The sequence below is a fragment of the Indicator indicator genome, chromosome 1 (assembly GCF_027791375.1).
Source record: "Indicator indicator isolate 239-I01 chromosome 1, UM_Iind_1.1, whole genome shotgun sequence".
Classification (NCBI taxonomy): domain Eukaryota; kingdom Metazoa; phylum Chordata; class Aves; order Piciformes; family Indicatoridae; genus Indicator; species Indicator indicator.
This window is the reverse complement of record NC_072010.1, coordinates 128422620-128436202: the sequence shown is the minus strand read 5'-3', so window position 1 is coordinate 128436202 and position 13583 is coordinate 128422620. Positions and strand designations below refer to the sequence as shown.

The window sequence follows — 13583 nt, the reverse complement described above, 5'->3', positions numbered from 1 at the left end:
GTGACTGGCTGCACACACGTTCTCCAGTGAAGAGATGCAGCCTGCAGTGGCTGTGAAGGACTGGTCAGGGTAGGAAATGGGGTTTAAAGCCCTAAAATGTGGTCAGCTTGCAGTCCAGCAGCCATGCTCCCATGTGTAATCATTTTCAATTTATGCTTTTGGGTTTGTTTTTGGTTGGGTTTGTTTGGGGTGGGTTTTTTTTGAGGGTGTGGAAGCTGTTTGATCTGTATCAACAAGTAGAACTTAATTCTGTGGGTTTTCACACTACTGATGCTCTAGAAAGGGACAATATGGACTAGCTTAAGTAATGTCTTCTGCCAGGAAGCAGACTTCAAAGTATTGCTACTGGAGTGCAAACAGTGTGTGCATTTAGCACGGAAGCTGAGTACTGTAGGCCTCTTGGTGGACAAAAAAAAAGCAGGTGACCCCTCAGGAAGTTTTTTTCTTCAGCAGTCCCTTTCTATTTTATCTTTCCTTTTAATACAGAGCATAAGACTGATTGTTCTGTGTTCCTCTTTGCCTGCTGAAGCAAACCAAACGAGCCTGTCATTAACAACCACAAAAAAAAGGAAATCACTGCTAAAATGCAAGTCACAGACACAGCAGGGTATGGCAGCTGAGTAAAGATGCACCACTGAGCCTGGCTAGGAAGCATTTTCCAGGAATCCATTGTACTGCTGTCCCTCATGTTTCTCCTGAATCCATTTGCTTTGAAACAGGAGGTGGGTCCAGAAGTTCTGAACGGGGTTCTGAGAACTGTTTGAGGTTTGAAGAGGCAGATGTGACTTAGAAGGATTCCATCAAGGTGGTGTGACAGGGGATGAGGGGGAAAATTCAGTTCTGTGTGTGATAAAAATGGAATTAGTTATCTTCTTCTCTTTGCTATCCAGCATTACATACAGTGGGAAAAGTATACTGGATTCTAGTTGCAATTTTGTTGTTGTTAAAAAAAAAAAAAAAAGAAGGCACAAGGTCTTTGTTTTTTTTTCTAACCCTTAGCTGAATAATAGTTCACACAAAATGTCATGGTTGGTTTGGAAAATAGTTCACACAAAGGTAAAATGGCATAGCTGGTTTGGAAAATTAGTTCACACAAAGACAAAATGCCACAGTTGGTTGGAAAATTAGTTCACGCAAAGGTAAAATGGCATAGTTGGTTTGAAATGAGACTTCTGCCCATAACTGAGCAGAAGGATCTCTGATCTAATTAAGCACAAGTTAGCTGCTCATGTATCTAGCTGTACAATTTGTTCCTGATTATTAAGGTGGTTACCATATGGTTGGTTGAGTCACACTGATGGAATTATCTGTCCTTTCATTTGGCCCAACTGATAGTTTTAAATCCATATGGACCCACAGCGTCACCTTTGGGTGCCCAAGATTTCCACCTGCCAGTTTGTCTCACTAGTGAGCAGCACACACACACAGATCTCCCTTTTATCCTTGATTATTGCTAAAGGGATGGCAGATACTCTGCAGCCACAAGCAGGCAGAGAGGGGGAAACTGATAAATGTCTGTGGTGTTCTTGTTTCAATTTCACAGCAAACAATACAAGCCAGGAACATTCTTTTCTCTGCAGCTTTCCCATACCTTCAAATGAGGAGTGGAGGAACATGGGGGAAAGAGCAGCTCATCCTTTCTGTTGCAAAATGTTAACCTTTCCTTGTTTCAAAGCTGCTGTGCAAAGAGAATTCTGTTGGCTCTTGCAAAATTACTGTGGCATGGTACCAGTGTAAGGATTATATTCATTTTGCACATGTGGAATAAGTATAATCGGGTTTTTTTTTATTCTTGCAGCTTCCCTCTTTCCTCCCCTAAGGTGTGCAAAACTGGGGATTTTAGCCTTTAAAGGAAGTTTTGCAAGAGTTCTTTCTCCTCTTTTCCTGTTTTCCAAGCCTTTTAAGCTTGTAGAAAAGACTAGATTGGATTTGAATTGCACTCCACGGTGATAGTGTGCTTGGGTGACCCTTATTATCCTTCAGAAGAATGCTTTGCACAAAACTAAGCTCTGTGGAATCGTTAAGGGAGATTTTGCCCTCAGCTTTCACCCTGGTGTTTTAAGTTGAAAGCAGTGAACTGGCTGTCAATAAAAACAGAGATGTGGCTTTCTCCAGCAATTGCTCTATGTGGGGGGCCTGACTGTCACCATGAAGTCACTGTGATTTCAGCTCTCGCTTTGTTGCAGGGTGTATGGCCAGGGCACTTAGCTCTGGCTCCTTCAGAGGGGATCTAATTTTGGTGGTTTGAGGGGCAGGTGCCAAATAACAGATACCAACATACCTCAGCCTCTTGTGTGGCTCATTACCCTGTCTGTAAAATGTGTGTGCTAGTGTTTCCTACCTCACAGGGCTGTTGTGAGGATAAATGTAACAGAAATTGCTGTTCTGTATTGGAGATAACTAAGTTAAGCAGGAAACTACCTGCAGCCAGCCAAGCCATGGAAGAATTTGCTGAACATGCACAGAAGAGCTGGAAGTCAAAGGATGCTGCTGCTGGTGGTGATGCTAGAGGCTTCTGTCTGTGTAGCACCAAGCAGATTATTGCTTTTGTTTGCTTCTAGCTGTGGCAGCCCAACATGACCCCTGGGTTTGCTGCCTTTGCTGACTGCCCTGTGTTGTGCAGAGCAAATAGGAGTTTAGTGCTGAGCCCCCCCTTCTCCTGAGGAATCCATGAAGTTGGGGGTTGTTATTTTTCAAACTGAGGTTTTCATCTGCTTTATTAAGTGGGGGTGTGTGCCTCCTTGTTCCCACTTACCAAAATGTCTGTGAGTTCTGGTTCCAAATTAGATTACTCCCACCTGGTATGTCTTCTTTGCCTCTTACTTAATCACCACTGAGTGCACTCCGTTCCCCAACTGAGAACAAACTTCTTTGTGGCACTGATGAAATGGAGAGGAAAAAAAAGTGAGTTATGGAGAGAATGTTCACTCAAGTGCTCAGTATTTACCTGGTTTCTCTGAAGCAGTCAGGAGAAAGGAGACTCCTCAGAAGTTGTTTGAATGCTCAGTGGATGTCAATTATCTCTCTCCTTTAATTGTCTTGGTGGATGCTGTTAAAATGTTTGAATTATGACTTGACGGAAGTTAAAAAAACACATTGGAGACACTCAGCCTCCCCACGCAGGAACTCCTCTCTGTTTGTAAGCTATCCCTCCTCTTCTATGTGAGGGGAAAGAAGTGGGAGAGCTAACAGAGTTAACATTTAAACTTTCATCATGGAGTTTTCCAGCTGGACTGTTTGCTGAGATGGGTGAGGTGCTCAGAAAGTCTCAGAGCAATCTTGCAGGTACGCTTCAGAGCGCTGGGTACCGCTTTGCAAGCTGCCTTTGCAGCATCACCTACCAGAGACTCCAGATCTGTTTGGAGCCTTCTGTAGCTTCCCAAACCAAATTGCAGTATTGATCCATCCTAAGGCAATTGGTAATTCTGGGGGTTTTGTGTGTGTGTGTGTGTTATGGGAAATGGAAAAAGAAAAAAGGAAAAGGGAAATGGAAAAAGGAAAAGGGAAATGGAAAAAGAAAAAAAAGTATTTTCTTTTAGAAATATGCAAATTATGTTTGGATGGTGATGGTTTGTGAAACACTTTAAAAATTCTTTCCCATGATGTCTTTTTCTTAGGGTATGTACATTAAGTCAACATATGATGGTCTCCATGTAATTACTGGAACAACAGAAAATGTAAGTATTGTTAATACTGTATGTTCAGGCCTGGAAGCCTTTATTTATTTTTTTTTCACCTAACCTTGTGGTTTATGCTTTCCCTACATTTTGCTTGCAAAAAAGAAAAAAAAGAAAGGCAGAAAAACAAAAAGAAAGTGTGCTAGCTGGCTGTTGGGGACCAATGGCATGCTGGAGAGCAGAAATGCTTGTGCTTCTTTAGCTCAGGGTTGAATGAGCTGTTCCCAGCTCAGAACCTGGAGTAGCAGGTTTTGATTTGTTCCTTGCAAGACACCTCAAATGCTGCAGTTGAGCGAGATAGGAGGTAGCTGCCTTGGAGTTACCTTGCTGGATGAATCAAAGATAAATGCCTTCAGTAGGTACCTGCTGGGGTTTGCTTCAGTATTGAGCAGCTTTTGTGTTTCCCATCTCTCAAGCTTCATGTTGTAATAAATAAATGCATGGAGATGAGGACATCCCTTCATGTTGGCAGACAATCATCTCTTTCTGCATGAGCTTCTGAGTGCTGCCTAGAGAAAGGAACAGTTCTTACTGGGGTGCAGATCCTTACTTGAAGCTGTTAAACAGCAAACAAACCAGCCACAACAGACTACTTTTCAAATGCCTCTGCAAGAAAACCTCCTTTCCTTGCACACCAGGTTTTGAGAGCTTGCTGTCTGGTAGGATGTAAGCAAAATGATCATTTGGTAGGGGAGAGGCTTCCATCTGTGCTCTTCAGTGACACTGAGTTTGCCATCATGGCTTAGGCCTTTCAGAGATTCCTTTCAAAGGTCTGAGTGGCATTTTTTGGTGAAAATGAAGCTGTCAGAAGTCTTTGATTCATCCTGCTGCTGCTGTGGAAAGTGTAGAACTACCTACCTTGTATTTACAGCTGCTGCATCTTCAGCTGCAGGGAGGTTCTGTTAACATCTCCATCAAACAGGAATATTGTTTCCAACCCTTCACAGGAGCTGCAACCTGATAGAGCTTCCTTCTTTCTCTTTTCCCCTGCTAGGATATCCATGGGTTGTACCTGATAGATACTCTCTGTTGTAGAAGCTGTGTGAATTCCACAGGTCTTGAAATAAAGCAAGCAATGAGGAATTTCAGCCTTGGAATCAAAATTCTAAGGAGTCAGACCCTACAGCTACAGATATCATCAGCCAAATTAGCCAGATGAAACCAAGCCAGGAGAATCATGGTTGAGCTTAATCTAGAATGAATATGAAAGAGAGAGGATGGGTTTGGCAGTTGAATTTCAGATGAAGAAAGGAACCATTTCTCTATGTGATTTACTAGCATTGGATTTAATTTCCCAGGGGCAAAGATGAAGATAAAATCTTAATGCATTTCCTCCAAACTCTTCTCTTTGTGATGCGTGAATATAATTTGAAGCCCCATCAGGCAGCTTCAGTCACGATGACTTTGCTGCTGTTGTCACTGATTCTTTCCCTCCCTGTAACACCCTGGAGGTGCTCAGGGCAGAACAAGAAGCTGCAGTCTCCTATCTAGGGAAGAAGCTGTTAAAGCATTTGTGAAAATGAGGAATGCTGCAGGGGGATAAAAAAAAAAGTAAGGAGTCTCCTGATTTTAAGCAGACAACTGCAGCTGCTTCCTTCAATCAAATAATTTTTTTTTTTGTCTTTTAAAAGTCTGATCCTGTTAGATGGGAGGAGAAACGTCTAAGCAGCATGGCCAAGCTGCAGCTGCTTCTTTGAATCAGATAATTTTTTTTTTCTCCTTTAAAAAATATGGTCCTGTTAGATGGGAGGAGAAACATCTAAGTAGCATGGCCAAAGCATGGTCATAGAATCATAGAATTGTCAGGGTTGGAAAGGAGCTTGAGGATCATGTAGATCCAACCCCCCTGCCGTGGGCAGGTTGCTCAGAGCCACATCCAGCCTGGCCTTAAACACCTCCAGGGATGAGGCTTCCACCAGCTCCCTGGGCAACCTCTTCCAGTGTCTCTCCACCATCATGGGGAAGAATTTCTTCCTAACATCCAACCTGAATCTACTAATTTCTAGTTTTGTTCCATTCCCCCCAGTCCTATCCTTATCTGCCACCCTCAAAAGTCCCTGCCCAGCTTTCTTGTAGGCCCCCTTCAGGTACTGGAAATGATGATGCAAATGTGATCTGACCTGTTTTACTCTTTGTGATATTGATTTAACTTCTAGGAAACAGCAAGAATCCAAATTCTCTTCCCTTTGGGCAAAATTTTCTGGCCTTTTCCTTTCCAGTTCTGCTGCTCCAAGTGAGATAAAGTCTTCCAATGTCTTCTGCTTTCTTGCAATATCAGGGGGGGAAGCACTTGTTTTTTCAGCATCATAGCCACATTCATGTCATGGAGTAGGTTTTTGTAACCACAGCTCTGCTTTTTTTTCCTCTTTGCCAGTTGAGGTGTTTGATGTTCAGCTACAAAGCTCATTTCCAGTTGAGATCTTGCTGTTCAGCATTGGGAGTCGTCTCTCCCCAACACATCAGCCCTGCAGTTCAAAGCAGCTGAGCTCTAAATCTTGAACACTGAGAGAGCACCACAGGTTCTTCATCACAGGTCCCCTGCCCCAGAAGAGCTTCTCTCTGGTGGTCCTGCAGCATTAGAGTAAGCTGAGCTCTCTGGTTCAAGTCTTCTCTCTTTTTGTTTGGAAGTAACAAACCTAAAGGGTGCATTGGTCCAGTGAGGAATCACAGCTTTCTTGCTGAGTAGCCCTTCTTAGACCATGTTGGAGGAATTCTTTTAATTCACAAACCAAAGATTTTCTTCAAATGAGGCCATTTGGACAGTTGGTGTTCTAATTTAAAAAAAAAAAGAAGAAGAATATTTGCTAAAGTAATAGCATTCAGTGCATCTGCAGCAGGAGCGTGACTGGGAAGGGAGTGCTCCCAGTGTCCCCACTTGCTGTGCACTGCTTGAGTTTGTGGTGGGGTCCCCTTAGATCTCAGGAAAGAGAGGCCAGTCAAAAGGATTAACACCAAAATCTCCACTCTGGGCATGCAGCAAATGTCCTCCCAGGGGGTCTGAGCTGGGCTTTTAGGCACTGTAGGGATAGTGGGGGGGAATGGGACAAAGGACAACACTCAGCCTAGAGGAGGAAACTAAATCTGTTCTGAAGAACAAACCCTGAGATGATTCTGAATAGCTTGGGTAGTGTCCCTGTGTGAGCCTCAGTGACAGGTACCTCCCTCTGTTGTTCACTTGTGTTGAACCAGCTCATGAAGATGTAGCTGGGAATGTGAAAGACTCTTCCTCCTAGTAGGACTTCCTGAATGGATCTTTGTCTTAATGAGCAGTGTGCACATCAGAAGAAAGAAAGAGCTTGGAATTCTCCTCTGTTTGTCTCAAGCAGTGATGATAAGAGATACTCTTTCTTTACAGCTGGGTCTGTGTGCTTAACTTGGGAGGAAAAGCTGGTTAGGAACCAGAGTTGCAACCTAAGACCACAGCCTTGAGATTCCTTTCTGAATGATTTTTCTCTCTCACCTTGCAGTGTGATACAGGCAATCAGTTGTTTTGGTTTTGTTTTTTAAGTAGACTTTTCCAGTTTGAAGATGGTCAGACCCTATTTTCCTGCCTCGGCAAAGACGTGTGGTCAAGATTTAGGGCTGCATTTGCTGAAGTCAACACAAGAGAAAGTTTTTGTCATAATAAGGTCCTGTGGAGCTCAAGGGTAATGACACAAGATCCACTTGCATTTAGATTTTGGAAGTCTCGTGTGTAGGAGTACATCTGAGCAAAAAAAAAAATAGCAGCAGACAGGGAAGGATTATGCAGAGTGTTAGGTAGGAGTTAGTAAAGTGTGAGCAGTGCATGGGCAGGCAGAAGAGAGGTCATTAGAGGATCACCTGTGTTAAAATGTTGCCTCAAGTCACTCAGCCAACATCTTTCAGGCCAAAGTGGTGTCCAAAAGTCAAGACTGCTGTTCTTTCATGTAAGTCAAATTACACCTTGAGCAGCCCACCTTGAGTTAAGATAGTCTGAGCAGTGCCTCTTAGGAGTGAGTGATGAGTGACCCTTCTTTTCTGCCTTGTGTTTCTCTTGGGTATCTTCCATTTGAGCACTGTCCTTAAGCTGTGAAATATGTGCAATGGAAATAGGAAGTCGTGGTGTAGCTGTGGGACATATATTTGGAGTAAGGATGTAGTACAGACGTTATGAAGAAAAAGTGGCTGCAGGGAGACCTTACAGAGGTCTTCCAGTACCTGAAAGGGGGCTACAAGAAAGCCAGGAAGGGACTTTCCACAGGGACTTGTAGTGATAGGATGAGAGGGAATGGATTGAAGCTTGAGGAGGGCAGATTGAGACTGGAGATTAGGAAGAAATTCTTTGCAGTGAGGTTGGTGAGATACTGGAAGAGGTTGCCCAGGGAGGCTGTGGATGTCCTCTCCCTGGAGATGTTCAAGGCCAGGTTGGATGAGACCTTGAGCAACCTGGGCTGGTGGAAGGTGTCCCTGCCCATGGCAGCAGGGTTGGAACTGGGTGATCTTTACGGTCCCTTCCAACCTAAACCATTCCATGAATCCCAAACCATTCTGTGCCTGTTAGATAGAATCCACATTTCAGGCCTGGAGCTTGTTTTGTAGGTGACTTTTTCTCTCACCTGATCCTGAATTGAATTTCATTCGTTTCTGTAAAATTTACAGTGGCTTTTCAGAATCCTACTCCTGAACAGCTTGGGTTTGGGTTTGTTTTCTTTTCTTTTCTTTTTCTCCCAAGCTGTCAGTCTCACCTTCTACCTTTTAAATTGATTAGATGGGTTCATAGGCTGGCAGCCCCCATATTGAGAGAAAAAATGACAGCATTGCAAACCTAGAGGAACTTATTTTCCCTTGAGCATAGGGAGATGTCCCTCAGAAAACAGTTGAGCTACTCTAAATGTAGAAGAGAGATGAAGGGAAAGCTTGTGGGGGCTGCCACTTTATGAGGGAGGGTTGGAGTTTTTTTGTTGTGAGTTTGATTTTGAGGGGTTGGGATGTTTGGAGGGAGTATTTTTGGTTTGTTTGGGGTTGTTGGTTGGGTTGGGTTTGGTTGGTTTTTTTATTTTTGGGGTTTTTTTTATTTAGTTGTGGTGGAGGTGAGGATTTTTTGAGGCAAAAGAAAAAAAAAACAACAAAACCTGTTTTTCAGTTTTTGGAAGGGTGATCTTTGTAGGATTTTTGACACTGGTTGCATTTCTTTCACCCTAATAATGACCCAGAAGCTAAGTTACCACTTAATTGCTCTGATCTTCCTTAGAGGTCCTAACCTAAATCCTCTCTCCTCCTGTGCTCTTTGAAGAACAATCATTTGCTGAGTTTCTCTGCAACATCATGAAACTTTGCAGACTTCAAAAGTGCAGTTTGTTTAGGAGGAATTGCCCACTCTTGTCTTCACAATTCAGCCCAGGATTGGCTTTCAAGGCTTAAGAGAGGTCAGGCAGGGGAAAGCACTCTTTGGGCATAAGGAAAATAAAAGAAGAAATCTTGAGGACTCAATTACCCTTTTGTAAGACAATACTTATCACCTTCTTAAACTCTTTAGGACTCAATGACCCTTTCATAAGACAATATTTCAAACTTTCTTGTACTCTTTAGGACTCAATAACCCTTGCAATAAGACAATATTTATACCTTTCTTATCATTTGCTTGTGTTGTGCTCACCAGTGCAGATTATTTTTCTCTCCAACGCCAATGAACTGTGAATTATTAAATACCTCTTTAATTCTGTATTTCCCAGTAGGAATGCCATGCTGGGTCTCACCTGATTTCCATAGCTTAGCAACCATACTTGCTTGCAAGAGAGATGATGACCAGTAAGACCTGTATCCTTGATCATCTCTTTTATTTTAAATTCAGTCACCTGCAGATCGGTGCAAGAAAATCCATGCTGGGGATGAAGTGATTCAAGTTAATCACCAAACTGTGGTATGTATCACTATGTTCTGTGTCAATTGGAGATAGAGGTGCCATGGCACATCAGCATGTGTAGACAGGAAAAACAGAAACAATGTGTTTTTGATAAATATTTATTCTAACAGCTTTTCTCTTCTGAAACCACAATAGTTCTTAAGTCCTTAAGGTAAGCCCCAGTCCTATCACTGGAAGGATGGAGTTAGGCTTAATAGCTGTGGCTTTGGGAGATCTTCTGCTTACCTATGAATAAATAGTTGGGTTTAGGGTAGCAGAAGGTTTGGGTTGAAGAGATGCAGGTAGTTGGAAGTGTTGTGTGCCCTTGTGGGTTTAAGATGGTTTCCTGGAAGCTAGAAAACTCCTGCTGGAATGTGTGGAACAAGGGGTTTTGTTTTATGAGAAGACAGCCTGTAGAACTCCCCTAGGGAGCCCAGGGTGTTTAGCTTAATTTAAATATGGCTTTTTAAACCTGGGAGGTTAAAAAATGAAGCAAATGTTTCAGGTGTGATAGGCAAGAAAACCAATGGGATGGAGATTGCTCTTTGTGTGTACAGATGCTTCTTTCCTGGAGGTTTTAGTTAGGATGGAGGCAACTTGCTAAGATAACAGAGCAGGCTCTCAGTATTAGAAAGCAACTCTTCTTTGTCCAAAGTAAGAAGTTTCCTTCAGAGTACAGCAGAAGTCATTATGGAGTGTGAATTACAACGTGTCCTTGCAAGCAATTTCAGTGAGCAGTTTAATGATTGCCATTATTAACATAGCAGCCTTTTGTTGCAAGTGTTCTGTCAGGTCTCCATGGGGTTCCACTCCTAGCTGGGGGCCACAGTACATCATGGCAGCTCCTCTGCACAAATGAGCTTCATATTTCAGTAGGAGACCCTCCAGCTAACTTTAATATGTACTGTACAGGCATGGAACTTAACTGGTTGGAAGCTCTCTCTTGAGCTATGCAATGGGGTTTGATAAATCTAAGCAGATCAGGCTGAGGTTTTTATATACTTCTTTTGGGCATATGTATTAGTCACAAGTATTGCATCCTCTGGTCACTTCGGTGTGGGTCCTTTGTATTTCTGCACTAAGAAACCTTATGAAATCCATTTAGTAGGAGAGGCATTGCAGAACATGATTAGTTGGACTCTCAGATCTGAAGAAGTACATCAAATGGTGGTGTTCAGCCTGGGCAAGAGAGGGCTCTGGGGAGACCTAAGAGAAGCTTTCCAGTGCCTGAAGAGGACCTCTAAAAAGGCTGCAGAGGGACTGTTTGCAAAGGTCTGCAGTGATAGGATGAGGGCCAATGGTTTGAAATTAGAGAAAAGTAGATTTAGATTGGTTGTTAGGAACAAGTTCTGCACCGTGAGGGTGGTTGGAACACTGCAGTAGGCTGCTGAGGGGAGGTAGTTGAGGCTCTATCCCTGGAGATCTTCAAGGTCAAGCTGGACCTGATCTACTGGAGGATATCCCTGCTGGCTGCAGTGGTGGGTTGGACCAGATGACTTTTGGAGGTCCCTTCCAGCCAAAATCATTCTAACATCACCAAACACAGTCCTTATGGCTGCTAGTTTTCCCAGCAGGTTATGATGGTGCTCTGTAGCAAAGCTGCCTTATCAAACTGAAGATTCCCAACCCATTAAGTATCTGTTCTAGTTTTTATGGCACACCTACACTACATTCATTTGACAGGAAGATCAGATTCTTACTCCTAACGCTAGTAATGAGAATGATAAGCTTTCTTCCCTGATTGGATGGAATTTTGAATGTAGGATTTTGGTGGTTGGTATCAGTGAAGCTAGGTATTTTGAGACATACGGGGGGGGGAGGGGGGAAAAGGCTTGATTGTAGTCCTAGAAAAAAGGACTACATGGGGAGTGTCACAACCTGGTATCCCAAGGCAGCCCTGGGCAGCAGGGGAGGTCATGCTGAGATTCAAAAGCTCCCTTGGAGTAAATGACAGTGAGCCAACAGCAAAAGGCTGGTGAGTTGGGTTGGATAGAGCCATTCTTACAGCTCCTTCAGAGAGAAGTGATTCTGAAGACAATACATTTTCTCTTTCCTGTTTCCTGAATTTTTTCACCCTTCATATGCAGCTCACCAGTTGAAAACAGGGGATCCACTCTTTCAACTTGCTCCTCCTAATTTGCCATAAATTATCAGTCACTAGAAGCATGGCCAGCAGGTTGAGAGAGGTGATTCTGCCCCTCTGCTCTGCTGAGACCTCCCCTAGAGTGCTGTGTCCAGCTCTGGAGCCCCAAACACAAGAGAGACATGGAGCTGATGGAGCAAGTCCAGAGCAGGGCCACAAAGATGGTCAGAGGGCTGGAGCACCTCTCCTATGAAGACAGCCTGAGAGAACTGAGGCTCTTCAGCCTGGAGAAGAGAGGCTCCAGGGAGACCCTAGAGCTACATTTCAATATCTGAAGGGGACCAACAGGAAGACTGGGGAGGGACTGTTTAGAAGAGCATTAGGATGAGGGACAATGGTTTGAAACCGGAGCAGGGTCGATTGAGGTTGAACACCAGGAGGAAGCTCTTTACAATGAGAGTGGTGAAATACTGGAACAGGCTGCCCAGGGAGGTGGTTGAGGCCCCAGACCTGGAGACATTCAAGATGAGACTGGAGGTGTCCCTGGGCAGCCTGACCTAGTTGGAGGTGTTCCTGCTGCCTGCAGGGGGGTTGGACAAGATGACCTTTGAGGGTCCTTTCCAACCCAGTGCAATCTGTGAATCTCAGAAAGCAACTGCACAGCAAAGCAGGAGAACAGTGGAGTGACTTACATTGATGTTTATTACACAGCTCCTAATATTAGCTGTCAAATAGTTCAAAATTCTCTCTTGAAATTCTCTGTTTGCTTGTAGTGATGTCTTAATCTTCACAGTATTTCCTTGAGCAGTGAAACCAAAGGATTTCATTGATTGCTCTGATCTTTTGTGTGGATGGAAACCACCCATAGCAGGATGCACTCCACTTGTTGGATGCAGAGTGTCTGGAATGTAAATATCTTCTGAACTTTTAAAGTTCTACTCTGCCCTGGTGAGGCCACACCTGGAATATTGCATCCAGTTCTGGGCTCCCCAGCTCAAGAGGGACAGGGATCTGCTGGAGAGAGTCCAAGGGAGGGCTCCAAGGATGCTGAAGGGACTGGAGACTGCCTGGTGAGGAGAGGCTGAGAGACCTGGGGCTGGTTAGTCTGGAAAAGAGAAGACTGAGAGGGATCTGATCAATGTCTATCAATAGCTGAGGGGTGGGGGTCAGGAAGGAAGGGACAGGGACAGGCTCTGCTCACTTGCACCCTGTGACAGGACAAGGGGCAGTGGATGTAAACTGCAGCACAGGAGGTTCCACCTCAACATGAGGAGGAACTTCTTCAGTGTGAGGGTCCCAGAGCCCTGGAACAGGCTGCCCAGAGAGGTTGTGGAGTCTCCTTCTCTGGAGCCTTTCCAGCCCTGTCTGGATGTGTTCCTGTGTGACCTGTGCTGGATTCTCTGGTTCTGCTCTGGCAGGGAGGTTGGACTGGATGATCTTTGAAGGTCTTTCCAACCCCTAACATCCTGTGAGCCTGTCTGATCCTGTGATGAAATGAAGCCTAAAGTTGGTGCTAAGTTCAGAAAGTTGTCTTTTAAATTGAGATCTGTTGAGGTTAAATAACTGTGGAAACCTTCTGCATCAGTTTTGCCTTGCAAACAGAATTTTGTTGGGTTTTTTTTTTTATAGCTAAGTGGCACTAAAATGGAAAGGATTTAGGCACTCTCTTCTCTTAAACTTCCCTGTAAATTCCATCCTCAGCATCCTCTAAAGGCTTATCTAAAATATTTCCAATATAAACAACAGGGGGGAAAAATTACTGAGGCAAATCAGAATTTCTGCCCATATATAATTCAGGAGTGTATTTTGCCTCAGGATAGTTCTCTCTTTAACCAACTTAAAGTGCAGAAAACAATATTATTGCTTACACAAAGGATTACTGTTCTCACTAAGCTTTCTGGTTGTGTCAGTGGTAAAAGCAGCAGAGAAAAATATTCCAAGGAGAAAACAGGGGGAGGTG

At 43.8% G+C, this 13583-nt stretch overlaps 1 protein-coding gene across 4 annotated transcripts in view; it reads left to right on the top strand.

Moving 5' to 3' along the window:
• Nucleotides 1-13583, top strand: part of CNKSR2 (connector enhancer of kinase suppressor of Ras 2) — a 236725-nt gene that overhangs the window by 104778 nt on the left and 118364 nt on the right. For all 4 annotated transcript variants that reach the window (XM_054399320.1, XM_054399319.1, XM_054399314.1 and 1 more), the window contains exons 7-8: nucleotides 3618-3677; nucleotides 9490-9558. In XM_054399320.1, coding sequence (XP_054255295.1) covers nucleotides 3618-3677; nucleotides 9490-9558 — 129 coding nt within the window. The remainder of the gene's footprint in view (nucleotides 1-3617; nucleotides 3678-9489; nucleotides 9559-13583) is intronic.